General features: G+C 46.0%; 1 protein-coding gene across 4 annotated transcripts in view; it reads right to left on the minus strand.

Moving 5' to 3' along the window:
- SLC2A9 (solute carrier family 2 member 9) overlaps positions 1 to 19,232 on the minus strand; it is a 254,275-nt gene that overhangs the window by 194,546 nt on the left and 40,497 nt on the right. For all 4 annotated transcript variants that reach the window (XM_060655438.3, XM_060655440.3, XM_060655439.3 and 1 more), the window contains one exon: positions 17,663 to 17,761. In XM_060655438.3, the coding sequence (XP_060511421.2) occupies positions 17,663 to 17,761 (99 nt within the window). The remainder of the gene's footprint in view (positions 1 to 17,662; positions 17,762 to 19,232) is intronic.

The raw sequence follows: 19,232 nt of genomic DNA on the forward strand, positions 1-19,232 counted from the left end.
AGGTTCAAGACTTGCTTCCACCACTGAGTCCTCCGTGATGTCCCACACGTGGCTTGGCTTTGCCTCTGAGGGCAGGCTTCTAAGTGGTTAAGGGCCCTGGGATCCACTTTCTTCAGCTGTGTGCTGGGCGATCTTGAATAAGTTACTTAACCTCTCTGTGCCTCGATTCCTCATCTGCTAGGTCCCTTCCCTCCTCAAAAGAGTTACTATGAGGATTTGACATGAGAACGAAAATAAAGCACAGAGCAGGGTCCGCAAGAAGCACACGATAAAAATCAGAAGTTGGGGTGGCCGCTGGTGGTGCGGATAACATTACTCCTGATCTGTAAAATAAAGGGCCTAGATGTGTTTATTTCTCAGGCCTATGAAGCCATGAATAACTCACCACTAACTCCCCAGCCGACAACTCAGAGGCCAAGCTTCTGGCCGCAAATCGAAAGCACGCAATTCCCAGCCAGGAAGACAGGCCTAGAACACCTCCAAATGATGGCAGGAAATTGCCAGACAATGGGAGGCAAATTACCCTGTCGCCTGTTTTGCAATATTCATGTTCCTTACTGATTCACACAGAGCCTGTCATGAATTCATCTAAAAATATTCTCAAGGGTGCTATAAAAATGCACATAAATAGAGCACTTTCGTGGACGGGCCAGAGCACACACTCTGCATAGCTGACCAGCTCATGCCCAGGTCACGCCCATAACTCTTTCGGGATTTGTAAAGACAATTGATGCCACTGAAGACGCTGGCACCGTGAGTAAATCGGTATGAAAGTCCCTTACAGAGTGCCCACCGCCAAACCGGGCTCCTTGAAAGAAGGACCACTCGAGGACAGAATTCCTCAAGCCCAGCAGGGCCACCTGATGCCATCTAACAGAGGTAAGGCCTCCCGTGCAGAAGAAGCCAACATAGTTGGCTTGAGGCTTCCCTCCTCTGAGAGGCCTGCACGCAAGCTTGGCCCGAGGCTGGTGTTGGGGAGCGTGGATTTTGGGAGGGGGGCTCCCACCACTCCCAGATCTGATGAAAGCGACTCCCAAAGTCTACAGCATGCAGAGGATAGCTTATGCCGAACACCTGCTTTGTCTCTGGGAGTCAGGAGTCATGTACATGCCGAGCAGAGGGTGCCTTTGCGACCAGTCCCTAATAAAAACTCTGAACTCAGGCTCTGATGAGGTCCCCTGGTGGACAACATGCCCCCTGTGTCGTCACACTCATTGCTGGCGGATTAAGTGATTTCACCACGTGAGGACCCTGGACGCTTGCTCCTGGTTTCCTCTGGACTTTGCCCCGTGTGCCTTTTCCTTTTGATGATTTTGCTTTGAATCCCTTCACTGGAGTAAATCCCAGCCATGGGTGGAGAGTAGGGAGTCCTCACATTCTGAGTCCTGTGTGTCCTAGTGAACCATCAGACCTGGGGTGGTCCCGGGGACCTGAGACACCTCCCAGCCCTAAGGACAACACCCAGGTCCCTTTCTGACTTGGCTTGATGTCTAGGCTGCACGTTTGTGGTGGGGTTTTTCTCCCTGCTGTGTGATTCTCCTGGAGGAGTCCAGCTCCCCGACGGGGTGGGAAAGAGGCCTCTGTACATACAGATGCGTGAATATGTTCTACCCCCTCAGCCGGCTTCCACACTGAAAGCTAATGAAAGAAGATGTATTGACTGCGAGCAATAGTCAGGCAGGTAAGACCTTGAGAGCTTTCCGGGTTCTCCTGCCAACCACTTTTGCAATGCGAGGGGGGAAACGTTGAGTTTAATTATATAGGAAACGAAGAAGGAAAGTTTCACTTTCTCTCTGCCCCAGGCGAGAGCAGTGGAGTGTGTGTACTCGCAAATATCCTTCTTATTCAACAAAAATTACTCCTGAGCCTCTCTCCCGCTGCAGCAGTCTTTCGAGAGATTGCGTGGCTGTGTTTCCGGAGGGGGGCGGGGGGCGGACAGTGTGCCTTCACACTGACATGTCTGTCATTTGCTCTGAAATAACACTTCCCACTCCTTTCTGTAGGTCTGCCGGGTGGCTGGAATAAAAATGATGAGCGTTTTCATTTCTGTTCAAATTGTTTCTGGCTCCTAAAAACCGGTCTTGAGGCATGGGGGGCTTTCACAGGGCATCTGATCCATTCCAAGTTCAGGGTGATGGTTTTGAGCACCAGTTCTGGAAAAATTTATTTACAGAAAAGGACTAAAAACCCTAGCCTGCAGATGGGGCCACTGGAAGGATTAAATGAAGGCGTGTAGACCCTAGCATGATGCCCAGCACATAGCAGACACTCAGTAAATCTCAGTGCCTCTCTCCTATGGGTCAGAAACACAATGTTTCTCGTTTGATTTGTCGGGTTTGTTCACACCAGCAGACCCAACTCTGACACTCCCCCTCCCAAGTTTTCCCGACTGCCTGCCTCGCTGGGCTAACCTCACCTCTGTTCCCCTGCCTGGCTGCAGAAAATAAGGCACCCACCCCTGTACACAGGGCTTCCCCGAGCCCCGAGAGGGCCGTGCTCCCTTCTCCATTAGGTTCAACACAAGCGTTTTTCCCAGAGAAACTTTGTGATACGGGAAAATTCTGAATCAAAGATGCAGGCTTCTCTGCTCCAGTAAGCTGGGGTCCTGGGGTCCCGAGAGGATGGAGAGCAGGCACAGGGGTCACCCTCCGTGTAGAACACACAAGACACCAACCTCCCTGGACCTTGATTCAATCCAAGCCAGATGCCAAACCAAACAATGACTCCCAAGCCCCAATTTAAACAATGTAGCAGTGCCCTGCCCTAGAGAAAAACTGGAAACAATCTAAGAGACCCACATTAGGAAGATAGGACAGTCACGTGATGCCACAGCGCACAGCTATGAGAGATCCTGGTGATGGGGCATTTTCAAGAACATGGAAAAATGCTTCCAATATAAGTATAAGCTAAAAAAAAAAAAAAAAAGAGCAGGATATAAAACGGCAGAAATGGATGCTTTTTGGAAAAAGCCTTAAAAATGGCCCCTGGGTGGGGCTGAGGTCGGGACTCTCTTCTTCAGGGACAGGCTACCACCCATGAGCTGAGCGGCCTTGGGCCAGCTCCTCAGTCTTTCTCTTCCAGGCTCCTTTATTTGTACAGCGGGATTATTATCTCTGCGCCTGCTACGTGGGCTGCTGTCCAAATGAGAACTACAGATGGTGATTCATAGCGGTCGTTTTATTATTAAATTATTAACATTTAAATGTGTGCTGTTTGCTTTTGCTAACAGAAACCTGTTTGGCTTATGTAACTACTGAGACAACGTGAGGCAAACGAGAGAGACAGAGAGAAAGAACGGAAAGGAAAGACTTGGGGATTTAAATACCAAAGGCAGTCCTGGTGCATGCTGAAATTAACCAGAGATAACCCGTCTCATCAAAATAATTGCCAGTTGCTTCTGCAATGACAAGATGTGCTGGTTTGTCCCTCAGTGCCAGCTGTCTCCTGCCAAGATGCCAAGCCGCTACGCCTCCCTGTCCGCCCGTCCAGCACTGATGTCTTTGGCAGGATCCGCGCTCCCCGTGCCCTACCCGGTTGCCTGAGACCAGGCCCGGGGCTGCACCGAGGTGCCCCGCCAGGCGCCTCTGCTCCCCTAAGAGTGCCGGGGCGCTCGGAGCAGTCACTGAAACTGCAGCATGGGGTGGGGTTAATTAAAAGAACCAGAAGTCGCTTCTGGGTTCTCTGTCTGCTGGTCCGTTGGAATCTTTCCTTTGAGCAGCATCTAACATCTGCAGCTAACTGGGGCGGATCTGCTCTTGTAGAGAGAGATGGTTTTATCCTTTACCAGTGCTTGCTTACCTGCCCTCAGGGGAGGATCGGGAGAGGAAAACGATGAAATGTACCATTTCTGCTGGGAACTTGTGGGAGATCAAATTAATGTTCTGCTGAAGCCCCGGGGTTAAATACAGTAGCCAACTCCCCCCCCACCCCCGCCCCCTGTCCACAGGGGATCCATTCCAGGGCCCCCGCTGGGTGCCTGAAACCTCAGATAATGCTGAACCCTACATATACTATGTTTTTTCCTGTATCTACATGCCTGTGATGAAGTTTAATTTATGAATTAGGCTCAGTAAACGATTTACGGTAACGAAGTAGAACAACTGTAACAACACATGGGAATGAGCATCATGTGAATGTGGCCCCGCGCTCTCTCCTAATGTCTTACTGTACTGTACTCACCTTTCTTTTTCTTGTGAGGATGTGAGATGATAAAATGCCCGGGTGGGGACACGAAGTGGGGTGAGGACAGAGTCACTATGATGCAGCGTGAGGCGACTACGGCCTCGGACGATGGGTCAGGAGGAGAGTCCTCTGTTGCAGACGACAGCTGACTGAGGGCCACTGACACCACAGATAAGGGGCGGGGGTGCTGCTGTACTGACACAAGGGGGGGGGGGGGGCAAACTCTGTCTCCGGTCCCAAGAGAAGACCAAACATCGCCAACTCAGAAATCAATGGAACGGTGACTAATTCAGTATAAAAGCCAAGCCATTCGCTGTTAACTCTGGTTTTGCTTCAAGGGAGTCCTAACTGACATGGTGTGAGAGTGGGGTGATAAGTGAGAGCCCCAAGTTCTCTTTTTCATTCTTTCTTGTTCACTAATTCATTTAACAGACGTTTTTGGGTACTTTTATGTTGAGAACATACCTTCGTATGCCATACATCCCACATATGCTGTTGGATAATTAAGAATCTGGCTGACCTTTGTCCCCATGCTTGGGAAATAGCCTCTAAACCCTTGGGATGTCCTGAGTGATGGGACTGTCTTTGTTATTCGTGGCAGGCCTCTCAGCCCCCACCTGATAATTTATGCAAATGAGATAACTCGTTGACTCAATCATGCCTCTGTAATGAAACCCCAGTAATAACTCTGGACACAGAGGCTTGGGTGAGCATGCCTGGTGGACAGTACTCTGTGCATGTTGTTACACACCCATGTACTGGGAGGGTAATGCGTCTGGACTCCGTAGAGAGAACACCGGAAGCTTAGTGTGTCAAAGCCCCAGACCTCACCCGATGTGTCTCTTCTTTTGAGAATCCCCATCCCCTGGCTATGTCAGCACAGAGCCCAATATGGGCCTCAAACTTACGAACCGTGAGATCACGACCTGAGCCCAAATCAAGAGTCGGACACTTCACCAACTGAGCTACCCGGGCGCCCCAACCCCTGTCTGCTTTCTAGTTTCCGTTGTCACTCATGGTACCCACCCAAGACGCTCACTTGCTCAACGTTGGCTCTTCTCAGTGACTCTCCTTAATGTCCGCCCCAGTGGTCATCCTGCTCAAGGCCGTCCACTCTCTCCGGCCCCTTGCACGTGCCTGTGGGCGCATCCTGCTGACCCATCCCTCCTCACCAGATGCTCCTCCAGTGGAGCCACACCTGGGCCCCATCCCCATTGGTGCCATCCTCAGTTTCGTGGGGCCCCTTGGGACTGGAGCCCAGGCTCTGTATTGTCCACTGAGGCTCAAACCTTGCATTTCTTTTTTTTTTTTTTTAACGGTTTTTTTTTTTTTTTTTTTTTTTGAGACAGAGAGAGACAGAGCATGAACAGGGGAGGGGCAGAGAGAGAGGGAGACACAGAATCGGAAGCAGGCTCCAGGCTCTGAGCCATCAGCCCAGAGCCCGATGTGGGGCTCGAACTCACGGACCGCGAGACCGTGACCTGAGCTGAAGTCGGACGCTTAACCGACTGAGCCACCCAGGCGCCCCTCAAACTTTGCATTTCTTTAGAATACTGCTTCCAGAATCTTCCTGTAGGCTCTCCGAACAACACCCATGAGCAAGAGGAGTTCTGACTCATGCTCTGGGCCGATACATCAGCTCACCTGACACATCAGCCCTGTCTGCCCAGAAAGGTGGGTGCCTTCCCAGATAACAACCCCAGGAACCCAGAAATCCCCATCCTGCCTCTGATACTTCCATGCAACCCTCAGTGGGTTCTCAGGTGGGAGCCAAACATTGCAGGCCCTTGGGCAATACGGGGAAATCTCCCAGCACAATTCCGGCCACCATGGACCATTGTAGCTGTACTCATGGAGCAGATCGCAGGCAAGCAGCATTCTCCTACTAAAGGTCAAGGCTTAGAATGGCACAAATCTGAGGCCATTTGCCAGGTTTCAGATTGGCATCTTGAGCCAGCAGCACGCATGACTGCTTAAAAATTTCAGGCATCATGTTACATGTGATTGGTATGTAAATTAGCCTTGGATTCTGCATAGCTTTTACAAAGGCATCAGAATGCTTTAGAGAGGTAGGTATGTAGATGATACAGGTAAGTAGTTGGCAGGTAGGTAGGTAGGTAGGTAGGTAGAGAGATAAGTGGAAGAGAGGTAAGATAGATGGGAGACAGGTAGACAGATGTGTAAAGAGAATTAGGTAGATGGATGGATGGATAGATAGATGTGTGAATGTGGTAGAACTAGAATTTTTACATAGGGCAAATGGGAATTTGCTTGAGGGTGAGGAGGTCTAGCAGACTTGCCTTGGAAGTGCATTTGCACACAAAGAACTTTTTAAAAAATATTAAATGTATACATTTACTCATTACACATCAAACATTCATTATAAAGGTTTATTGTGTGCCAGACCCTTTTCTAGGTGCTGGCATTACAAAAGCAAGACAATTGTGAACACTATGTCTACAGGGGGCTTAGATTCTAAAGTAAAAGGCAGAGTAGACAAGAAGCAAATAAATATATAACACCTCAAGTTGGTTAAATACTACAAAGAGAGATAAGTTAAGGCAGAGGCTAGAGAGTAATGGAGAGATGCTGTTATGGATGGGCTGGTTGAGAAGAAATCTCTGAGAAGAGGACGTTTCAACAGGCCAGAAGTAATCAAAGGAGACAGCATAGGAATATCTGGGAAAGAGCATTCCACTAAAGGGAACAGCAAGTGCAAATGTCCTGGGGTACCAAGTGCATGTGTGTTTGAGGATCAGCAGGTGGGGAGGGGGTCATGGGGATGAGAAGAGGCAGTGAGGGGAACATGCCAGAAATAAGAGCAGAGTGGTCACTAGGCACCAGACCCTGGGCATAGGCCACAGCAATCGGGGTTGATTTCTAGGTGTGTTGGGTGGCTGTAGAAGGTTTGAAGCTGAAGCACAGTATGATCTGTCTCAATTTTTAAAGGATCCCTTGGGCTTTTGGGCTGAGAATAAATTGTAGAAGCCACAGTGGAAATAGGAAAACCAGTTAGAAGACCCTGCAGTGGGCCAGGCTGGACTTCCTTGAAGGGTAGATGTTGGGGTATGATGGTGATCAATGCACCACCACAGCACAGAAACTCTGAAGCTTCAGTGGCTAAGGATGGTAAAGACTTCTTTCTACCTCATGCTAGCTCATGCCTAGTGCCTGCCAGACCATTCTCTGCCGTCTAGTACCTATGCCATCTAGGGGAAGAAAAAACTGAGGAAACTTCTGGATTCCTCACTTCAAGGCTAAGCCTCAAGTGGCTTATATTCACTTCTGCTCAGATCCCATTGTCCACAGTTGGCCAAGGACCTATCATGGATGCACAAGGCATGTGGGTGTTCTCTTCCAAATGGGGCATAAGTAGTCAGATGGGAAACCAACGGGAAGTTAGGGAGTGGAGGTTAAAGGGCCGCCCACCCCAGCCCAGGAACTAGGATACATTAACCTCCCTGGGCCTCAGTTTCCTCATCTATGAAATGGGGTTAGTATACACAAAAATAAACTCAAAATGGATGAAAGACCTAAATGTAAGACAGGAAACCATCAAAATCCAAGAGGAGAAAACAGGTAGCAACCTCTTTGACCTTGGCCGCAGCAACCTTCTTACCAGACATGTCTCCAGAGGCAAGGGAAACAAAAGCAAAAATGAACTATTGGGACCTCATCAAGATTAAAAGCTTCTGCACAGTGAAGGAAACAATCAACAAAACTAAAAGGCAACTGACAGAATGGGAGAAGATATTTGCAAATGACACATCAGATAAAGGGTTAGTATCCAAAATCTAGAAAGAACTTATGAAACTCAACACCCTAAAAACAAATTATCCAGTGAAGAAATGGGCAAAAAACATGAACAGACACTTTTCCAAAGAAGAAACCCAGATGGCTAATAGACGCATGAAAAGATGCTCAATGCCACTCATCATCAGAGAAATACAAATCAAAACCATGATGAGATATCACCTCACACCTGTCAGAATGCCCAAAATTAACAACTCCAGAAACAACAGACGTTGGCAAGGATGCTATGTTTGTGGGAATGCACACGGGTGCAGCCACTCCGGGAAATAGTATGGAGGTTCCTCAAAAACTTAAAAATAGAATTATCCTATGACCCAGCAATTGCACTATTAGATACTTATCCAAAGGATACAAAAATGCTGATTCGAAGGGACACATGCACCCCAGTGTTTATAGCAGCCAAATTATGGAAAGAGCCCAAATGTCCATTGACTGATGAATGGATAAAGAAGATATGGTACATACATAGAATGGAATACTACTCAGTGATGAAAAAGAACGAAATCTTGCCATTTGCAACAACGTTGATGGAACTAGAGTGTATTATGCTAAGCAAAATAAGTCAGAGGAAGACAAATATCATGTGGTTTCACTCACGTGGAATTTAAGAGTCAAACAGATGAACACAGGAGAAGGGAAGGAAAAAGAAAATAAAAACAGAGAGAGGCACACCATAAGAGACTTAATATAGAGGAAAAGAGACTTAAATATAGAGAAAAAAGAACAGAGTATCCAAGAACTGTGGGAAAACTACAAAATCTGTAATATACATGCAGTGGGACAGAGGTAGGAACAAAGGAAATATCTGAGGCAATAATGACTGAGAATTTCCTCAAATTAGCATCAGATACTAAACTGCAGATCCAGAAAGCTCAGAAAACACCAAAACGTATAAATTCTAAAACAAACAAACAAACAAACAAACAAAAAAACACTACACCTAGGCATATCATATTCAAACTTCAGAAAATCAAAGATTAAAAAAAATCTCTTGAGGGGCGCCTGGGTGGCGCAGTCGGTTAAGCGTCCGACTTCAGCCAGGTCACGATCTCGCGGTCCGTGAGTTCGAGCCCCGCGTCAGGCTCTGGGCTGATGGCTCGGAGCCTGGAGCCTGTTTCCGATTCTGTGTCTCCCTCTCTCTCTGCCCCTCCCCCGTTCATGCTCTGTCTCTCTCTGTCCCAAAAATAAATTAAAAAAAAAAAAAAAAAAAAAAAAAGTTGAAAAAAAAAAAAAAATCTCTTGAAAGAAGCCAGATGAAAACAATCTTACCTACAGAGGAGGAAAGATAAAATTTACACCCAAATTCTCCTCAGAAACCATGCCAGAAGAGAATGAAGTGAAATACTCAAAATATTGAGAGAGGAAAAAAAACCCACCAACCTAGAATTCCATACTCTGCAAAATTATCCTTCAAGAGTGAATGAAAGGTAAAGGTGCTTGGGTGGCTCAGTCACTTAAGCCTCCGCCTTTGGTTCAGGCCATGATCTCAAAGTTTGTGGGTTCGAGCCCCACATCAGGCTCTGTGCTGACAGCTCAGAGCCTGGAGCCTGCTTCAGATTCTGTGTTTCCCTGTCTCTCTGTCCTTCCCCTGCTCACATTCTCTCTCTCTCTCTCTCTCTCTCTCTCTCTCTCAAATAAATAAACATTAAAAAAATTTTCCAAACTATGAATGAAAAGTAAAGACTTTTTCAGACAAACATTGAGAGAATTTGTTGCCAGTAGATCTGTGCTGGAAGCCGAGCTACCCAGCCTGAGGGGCAGGGCCTGGGCTGTGGACAGATTGGTGACTGCAGGGGGGCCCGCCGACAGTGAAGCTTCTGTACTCCTGCCTTTAGGTAATTTGGCCTTAAAACTACCTGGGGTATTGTCTGTCGGGGAATTGCCCTCGGCAGGCCCCCTGGGAAAAGAACCATTAGGAAGAAAATAAGGTTCCGCAAGAAATTGTGTGGCCTTACGTTTAGCCCTTGCCATCCCCTATGGAGACTCCTCTACTTACAGGAAGGATAGCCTCATCCCTTTGCCAGCAAAGAGGGCCTGTAAAGGAGAGACATATGGATTTGAAAGCCCCACTCCGACAACTAAGGAGTGTATCTCTGGGCACAGGTGACTTCAACCCCTAGGCCCACCTGGCCTCCGGAGGCATTCCAGATGATGACTGAACCTAGTTGGTTAAGGTACAGAATGGTTCATTAGTTTCTAGGTGCATTGTCTCTCTGAGAATGTATGAGGCATGGGTTTCTAAGGCTTTTTCAGCCCCTTTCTGGCACCTCGGACCGAGGCAAACACATTGTTCTTCTGGCCTCATGTGGTTAGGAGGTCATGCCCCTGTAACTGTTCCACTTGAGGTGTTGAGAAATGGAGGGCCTTTCACGAGAACAGCAAAGTGAATGCTTTGTAGATTATAGATAAATGCAGATGCATAATGGAAAAATGTAAGAGATTAATCTATGATATTACAAAGGGTATGCGAGAAAGTTAGGGGAAAATCATTATGTTTTTTTTTTTTTTAATTTTTTTTTTAACGTTTATTTATTTTTGAGACAGAGAGAGACAGAGCATGAACAGGGGAGGGGCAGAGAGAGAGGGAGACACAGAATCTGAAACAGGCTCCAGGCTCTGAGCTGTCAGCACAGAGCCCGACGCGGGGCTCGAACTCACGGACTGCGAGATCATGACCTGAGCTGAAGTCAGCCGCTTAACCGACTGAGCCACCCAGGTGACCCCATCGTGTTATTTCTTAAAGGTTGCCTATACATAGGAACATTTTCAAAATTAGGTAATGTTAGAAAAACATAGATGACATATGTTACAAGGAAATCACTAGCAAATATGATGCCACATTTACTACAATAAATTGGCCAGTTCAACACACTGCTGTTGTCTGTGTCCATTTTTATTTTAGTTTTAGTTTTTTATTTGAGTTTTGTTTTATTTTCACCGACACTGTTCTTCCTTTGGGAACCCCTGGACCTGCTGGAGCTGGTCTCTGGCAGATCTGCCTTGCAAGAAATGTTAAAAGAAATTCTTCGAAGGAACCAAATATAGGTCAGAAACTCAGCCTTCCATAAAAAGAACACAGGAGAATGAATAAGTAAAGGTAAAAATGAAAACTTTTTTTCTTGTTCTTAATTAATCTAACAGATTATTATCTGTTAATATTATCTATTGATTATTATCTATTAATAATCAATAGGTTATTATTTTGTTCAGAATATTCGTGAAATACTGAGGTATAAATCTCACAATTAATTTTGTTCAAAATAATAATGATAGTAATGTATTCGATTATCTATATAATATGCTTATGTCTAAGTGGGTGGGAGGGAGGAATTAGAAATATTTTGTTATTATAAAGAACTAACATTACCAGTGAAGTAAAGTAGTATTATTTGTAAGTAGACTTGGATTAGTTGAAAATGCATATTATAAACTCTTGAGCAACCACTAAAGAAAGTTAAAAAAAAGGGGGGGGGGATTGATATGCTAGGAAAAGAGAGAAAATGGAATCATACAAAATGCTCAGTTAAAACCACAAAAGGCAGAAGTATGGGACAAAGAACAAAAATAGGGACAAAGAACAAGGGTGACAAATAGAAAAAGGAACAGATACAGTGTAGATATTAATTGAACTGTATCAGTAATCACCTTAAATGTCAATGGTATAAAATATGGCAATTAAAAGACAGAGATTGTCAGACTGGGTCAAGAGAACAAACTGTCTGTTTATTGCTATATGTTGTCTATAAGAAACCCACTTAAAATATAAAGACACATGGGGCACCTGGGTGGCCCAGCTGGTCACCATCTGACTCTTGATTTTGGCTCAGGTCATGATCTTACATTTTGTGAGATTGAGCCCCACATGAGGCTCTGCACAGAGCCTGCTTGGGATCCTTTCTCTCCCTCTCTCTCTGCCCCTCCCCTACTCTCTCTCTCTCTCTCTCTCTCTCTCTGTCAAAAATAAATAAAGGTTTTTTTACAAAAATATAAAGACACATATAGATTTTAAAAAGTACAAGGATCAGGGTGCCTGGGTGGCTCAGTCAGTTAAGCCTTTGACTTTGGCTCAAGTCATGATCTCATGGTTTACGGGTTTGAGCCCCGCATCAGGCTCTGTGCTGACAGCTCAGAGCCTGGAGCCTGCTTCAGATTCTGTGTCTCCCTCTCTCTCTGACCCTCCCCCCTCACGCTCTGTCTCTCTCTCCTTCAAAAATAAATAAACATCAAAAAAAAATTTTTTTAAGTACAGGGATGGACAAAGATATACCATGCTGACATGAATCAAAGGAAAGCAGTAAAAACGATATTAATTTCAGACAAGGGATACTTTGGCAAGAAGAGTTAACAGGGAAAAAAGGGGGCATTACATACAGTTAAAGGGACCAATACTGCAAGAAAATATAGCAAGCCTTGATGTGTATGTGCCTAACAACAGAGCATGAGAATACATAAGGCAAATGCTGACAGAATTGTAAGGAAAAATAGATGACCCACTATTAAAGTCAGAGACTGAAACACCCCTCTGTCAGAAATGGACAGACGCAATAGGCCAAAAATCAGTGAGGACATAGCTGAACTCAACAACACCATCAGCCAACTGGATACAGTGGACGTCTACAGACTATTTCATCCAACAGTAGAATATACACTCTTCTCAGACTCACATGGACATTCAGCAAGATGGACCACATTCTGGGCCATAAAACACACCTTATCAAATTTAAGAGAATCTAGTCATACAGTGTCTGGTCTCAGACCATAATGGAATTAAACTAGAAATCAATAACAGAATATGCTGGAAAATCCCCCAAACACTTGAAGATTGTACAACACCCTTCTTAATAACACATGGATCAAAAAGAAATCTCAAGAGAAACTTTAAAATAACTTGATCTAAATGAAAATGAAAATATAACTCATCAAAATTTGTGGGATGCATCAAAAGCAGTGCTTAGGAGAAAATTTATAGCATTGAATGAATATATTAGAAAAGATGGGAGATTTAAAATCAATAAGTTTCCATTATAGGAGACTAGAAAAAGAAAAGCAGATTAAATCCAAAGTAAGCATCATACTGGAAGTCCTAGCTAATGCAATAAGACAGCAAGAGGAAATAAAAGATACACGTATTGAAAAAGAAGAAATAAAACTGTCTATTTCATCTGTGTAGAAAATTTGAAAAAATTGACCAAAAAAAATCTGGAACTAAGAAGTGATTGATTATAGCACAGTTGCAAGATAACAAGATTAATATATGAAAGTCAGTTGCTTTCCTATACACCAGCAATGAAAAAAATGCAATTTTAAATTTAAAATATTACCATTTACATTAGTATTAAAGAAAATGAAATACTTAGGTATAAATCTCACAAGTTCTATAACAGCTATATCAAAAATAAAGACTCTGATGAAAGATATCAAGGTATAAATCTCACAAGTTCTATAACAGCTATATCAAAAATAAAGACTCTGATGAAAGATATCAAATAGTAACTAATTAAATGGAGAGATATCCCACGTTCATGAATAGGGAGACTCAATATTGTCAAGATGTTCGTTCTTCCTGACTTCATCTATAGATGCAATACCATCCCAATCAAAATCTCAGCAAGTTATTTTGTGGAAATCTACAAACTAATTTCTAAAGTTTATATGGGGAAACAAAAGACCCAGAATAATCAACTCCTAACACTGAAGGAGAACACAGTTGGAGGACTGACACTATCTCACTTTGACTTACGATAAAGCTACAATAATCAAGACAGCATGGTATTTGTGAAAAAACAGACAAATAGATCAAAAGAATAGAACAGAAAACCTAGTAACAGACCCACATTAATACAGTGAACTGATCTTTGCAAAAGAGCAAAGGCAATACTATAGAGCAAAGATGGTCTTTTCAACAAATGGTACTGGAACAATAGATATGCACATATCAGAAAAAAAATCTAGACACAGACTTTATACCTTTCACAAAAATTAACTCAAATTGGTTCACAGACATAAATGTAAAACACAAAACTATAAAATTCCTAAAAAAGAACAGGAGAAAATCTCGATGACCTTGGGTGTGGTGACTTTTTTTTTTAATGTTTATTTATTTTTGAGAGAAAGAAAGCATGAGCAAGGGAGGGGCAAAAAGACACAGAATCCAAAGCAGGCTCCAGGCTATGAGCTGTCAGCACAGGGCCTGATGCAGGGCTCAAACCCATGAACCGTGAGATCATGACTTGAACCACAGTCAGCACTTAACCAACTGAGCCACCCAGGTGCCCTATGGTGATGACTCTTTAGATATAACACCGAAGATACGATGTGTGAAAGAAATCATTGATAATCTGGGCTTCAATTAAATTAAAAACTTCTGCTCTGGGAAAGACAATGTCAAGAGAATGAGAAGATATGCCACAGACCTGGAGAAAATATTTGCAAAGATACATCTGATAAAGATCTGTAATCTAAAAATATACGAAGAACTCTTAAAACTCAACCAAAACAACACAAACGATCTGATTAAAGGATGGGCAAAAGATGTGAACAGAAACCTCACCAAAGAAGATTTATTGACGGCAAGTGAACATTTGAAAAGATGTTTCTATCTTTCCCAAAAACATATGAAAAGGTATCCAACATCGTATGTCATTAGGGAATTGCAATGGAAACGAGATACCAGTACTCACCTATAGAACATCCCAAATCCAAAATACTAACAACATCAAATGCTGGTGAGAATGGGAAACAACAGGAAATTTTGCTCATTGCTTCTGGGAATGAAAAACAGGATAGCCACTCAGGACGATGCTTTGTCTGTTTATTGCAAAACTAAACGTACTCTCCCTCTTTGATTCAGCAATGGTGCTTCTTGATATTTACACAAATGAACTGAGAACTTATGTCTACACAAAAACCCGCACATGGATGTTTACGGCAACTTTGTTCATAGTTGCCAAAACTTAGATGCAGTCAAGATGTCCTTCAGCAGGTGAGTGGCTCAATAAACCGGTACATGCAGACAAGGTGTTATTACACTGTATTAATACAATGCATTAATGTATTGAATATTATTCAGCTGTAAAGAACAAAGGAGCTTTCGAGCCATGAAAGGACCTGGAGGAAACTGATAATGGGGGAAGCTTTTGGGGGTGAGGGACACGGGGGCGGGGGGAGTGGTTCCCTGTACTTCCTGCCCAATTTTGCTGTGAACTGCTTTCAAACTGATCTAAAAAAATAGTTTCTTAATCGAAAACAAGTTTTAAATGACCGAATTGCTCCTTCCTCCTGTTCCCACAGTCATGGCTTGAACTTCTGTTTTTCCATCCACATCATTTCATTCAGGGTTCAAGTTTCACATGGCTTTTTGGTCCACAAACCATGAGTGCAAAGGTTCTCCACCCTCTGCTGGAGTTTCTGCTGAACTGTCATGATGAGGCAAGAGTGTAAATTTCCAATCTTCTTGTTTTAATGTTTATTTATTTATTTTGAGAGACAGAAGAGAGAGCGAGCCGGGGAGGGGCAGAGAGAGAGAAAGAGAGAGACAGACAGAAAATCCCAAGCAGGCTCCACACAGCACAGAGCCTCGAATGGGTCTTGAACCCACATACTGGGAGATCGTGATCTGAGCCGAAATCAAGAGTCGGACGCTTAACCGACTGAGCCACCCAGGCGCCCCTCCAATATTCCTTTATAGGCAAATATGGACAAATCAGATCCTCGTGTCAGGACGAGGTCACAACGACAAAATCAAAGCCACTGGCTTCAGTAAGAGTTTGGGGAGGCCATCTAGGTCCCTGGCTTTCAAATGGGTCTTAGCATCAGAGCCCATTTTCCAAATGAACTTACACAGAGTCCCAAAACGTAGAAGGGTTTCAAACAAAACGAAACAAACTCAACAAAAACTAGAGCTGTTCTGACACTCGATTCTGACACACTGCATTTTCAAATACAGTCATTATTCCTCCCAGCACATCAACCGAGAAATGTGTAGACCTCCTTTCCAGATTATTGTCCAAATAACTGGTGACAACATTGAACAGAACAGGGCTCAGGAGCAAGATTTAGAAACTTCCCTCTCCTTTCACATATATAGACACATTTGCAAAGATGTAATGATGTACTTATTTTGGACATTCTGCTGTAAAACTTTCCAAATGCACAGAAAAGTCAGGGAATAGAACAGAAACACCTACATCTGGATTTTACAGTTGTCATTATTTTTCCGTATTTCTGTCACGAATATAGCGCTGATTTTTTTTTTTTGTCTCCTAATTTGGACAAACCAGCTATAAAAGACATCTGAAGGACTGTCGAAGGACATCTGAATTTTTAAAAGGCAATTCTGCCAAGTTCAGGGCTCCTGGGAACTTTTTGGGACCCCCTGGTCCAGCCTCCCTTGTGGTTTGCACATGGGGATGCTGGGCTCCAAACAAGGCCCGAAAAGCCTTCAGAAAGGTCTACAGCCTGGCTTCCGTTTGCCCCGTTAGCTCCTGCCCCGTGCTCCCCAAAAGGCATTCTGCGTTCCAACCGCATCTCGCCTGCATTCTTGCAAACATGTCACAAATGGCAAGCCTCCGTGCCTTTGTTTTACCTTTAAGGTGAAGCTGAGGCATCACTTCCTCCAGAAAGCCTCCAGGTAGCCTTGACCTACCTCCGCCGTTGCGGGGTAAGGTGGACGAAGGTGCAGGTATGTCAAGCAGAAGCCAGCACCCCCTGGCATGGATAGCTACCTAAGAGCCTAGGTAGGCGGAACCAAATCTGAACCTGCAAACCAGCAGGGAGGAGTTAGGAGGGCCTGGGGATTGCTAAAACCGCCACTCAGAAGGGGGTTGGGAGGACATTGAGGAAGCAGGACCCATGCAGGGGCTCCTGTTTCAATTCTAGGAACACCATGAACTCTTGGCTTGTGGCAATTACAACGTGGCCAGCTCTTGGAAGGCCTCCTCTACAGAGCACTGAAATGGAGACAATGTAACACCTGTTAGCTACCTAGTCAATCCTGCATCCGGTGCTCGGTATAACTCCCTCAGCACCGATCATCATTCCTTCCGAAGAAGTTTGGTAACCTTGTGGGTTCTGCCTTTAGAAGCCTGCCCCCCCCCACCTGCAATTCTGAGCACAAGGTCCATTTCCTCCCTCTCTGTCTCCCATGCTGCAAGTCCTACGACCAGAGATAAACACCTTTGGTTGCTTTACAGACTCTTCTTGATTGACATAACCTAACGACTTGATTCCAGACCGAAACAAAAGCCAGACAAAACAGACACCCGAATGACCACTAGTGGTAATGGAAAGCCATAAACCCAAAAAGAACAGATCAAGAAAACGTTTATGCATAAGGTCTCTCCGTGGCTCCGTGCCCAGGATAAGATCCTCAAGCACTGCTCCCTGGGAACTCCGTAGACCCCTGTCCTTGCCCTGCACTCTTCCAGGACCCTCCAAGGCAGGGAACTGAACCCTCCACATTGTCACCATTGTCTGTTTCTGTACCTCCCTTCCTCCCCTCACTCCTCCCCTCGAGGGCAGAGGCTGGTCTCACTCCTCTCTCTCCCTCTCCTAGGTCCCAGTGTCCGGCAAAGGGCTGCCACAGAACCAGCCTGGGAACACTCCCGAAGTTTTCCGCGTGGCCGCAGCGCCCTCTGCCGGGCGCATCCCGCAGCCGCGGGGCACTCACCAGAGTTGGGGCGTTCACCACCGACAGGTTGTACCCATAGAGGAAGGAGGAGCCGAAGGCGCCCACCAGAGAGGCCACGATGAGCCAGCAGGACCAGTCCTGGAAAGGAGAGGACAGCATGTCAGATCTGGCCGTTGGGCACAGAGCTAGGGGCCCGCAGGACGCACCTGGGCTGTCCCCTTGTCTGGGGAAGGGGCCCTAGAGAATTGCCCAAGTTCCCGGAGCCCGCTGACAGGTGGGATCGCTGTCCACGACCACTGCGCAGGCGGACGCACTGGGGGAATGCGGTCAGCCCACGGGTTCAGTTTGCTTCTGCCTGCTGCCACAGACCTGTGACTCACAGACCCACAGTCCTTAGCAGGTGCTCTGTAAGCAGCCACACACTATTATTTTAGCTGAATTTGGCCACTTTCTGGACCACATAGGAGCAAAAAGCAAAGCCAGACTTAGCCGCCAATGGTAGCGGCTGGCACTTACAAGAGGTATGGGCTAGGCATTGAGCTGAGCCCTTTCAGGGTATTATCTCACGGAACGCTCAGATCAGTACTATCTCATCCCGATTTGATAGGTGGCGAAAGAGACGCGCCGAGACGTCCGTGGTGCTGTCTGGGATGGGGGCTGGAGCCCATGCAGTCACCCGCTGCACCGCACTGCCTGTCCCCCAGTGCCTCGTCATCTGGGAACAGTGTCTAGGGGCCTGAGGCTGCTCACAGCTGCACAGGTGCACACACGTTCACATGCACGCATGCACACCACTGCACACGCCCTTCCAGGCCGAGCTGTCAATCTCCAGGCCACCATGAGCACCGCAGGACAAGGACGTGCAGAGAGATACAGGGCTCAGCCTGGAGAACGGGGCATCTGCCCCCACGTGACCCTGTCCTTCATCCGAGCGTGGTCACAATCAGGACAGGACCATGCAGGAGAAACATCTGAACCCCCTGGCCGGAGCTGACCAGCTGGCAGGGGCTGGAGGCAGAAGGGGTTCCCATCCGAGACTGGCCAGCGGAATGTGGGCCACTCTCCGGATGGAGGGGACCCAGGTGCTCTTGGAAGGCACCCTCTCTGTTATCGTATAAAATGTGTGCGTGTATCGGGCCAGGCCCTGATAAAGCTCTAGAGATACAGTGGGAAACAAAACAGACAAGGTCCACAGTTCAGGGAACTGTGTCGGTCAAATACTGTCTGGAGGAGAGAGCTGGATCCCGATAGCCACTCCCGGACCCGCCCACGTCAGTAGTCTCCTCTGGCAGGGGACGCGGTGCTGGACGGCTCTACCAGTCAGCTGTGGGAACCTGAGCCACTTTCTCCACCTCCCTGGGTCTCATCTTGCCCAGCTGTAAAATGGATCTAATAACAGCACTGGCCACACAGGTTGTTGAGGAATCAATGCGCTGCCGGATGAGGATGTTTAGAAAGTCGCGCGCACACAGGGAGCGTTCGGAAAGGCCGCTTACTCGTTTTACTTTCCCTCTGGCCCCGCCATACAGAACGGCTGTTGTTCGAATTAGGTGCCAAGCTGCCTCTTGGCCCTGCCCGTGCAGATACATGCGCCCGAAATTCCCCTTCT

This window comes from Panthera onca, chromosome B1, assembly GCF_046562875.1.
Source record: "Panthera onca isolate mPanOnc1 chromosome B1, mPanOnc1 haplotype 2, whole genome shotgun sequence".
Classification (NCBI taxonomy): domain Eukaryota; kingdom Metazoa; phylum Chordata; class Mammalia; order Carnivora; family Felidae; genus Panthera; species Panthera onca.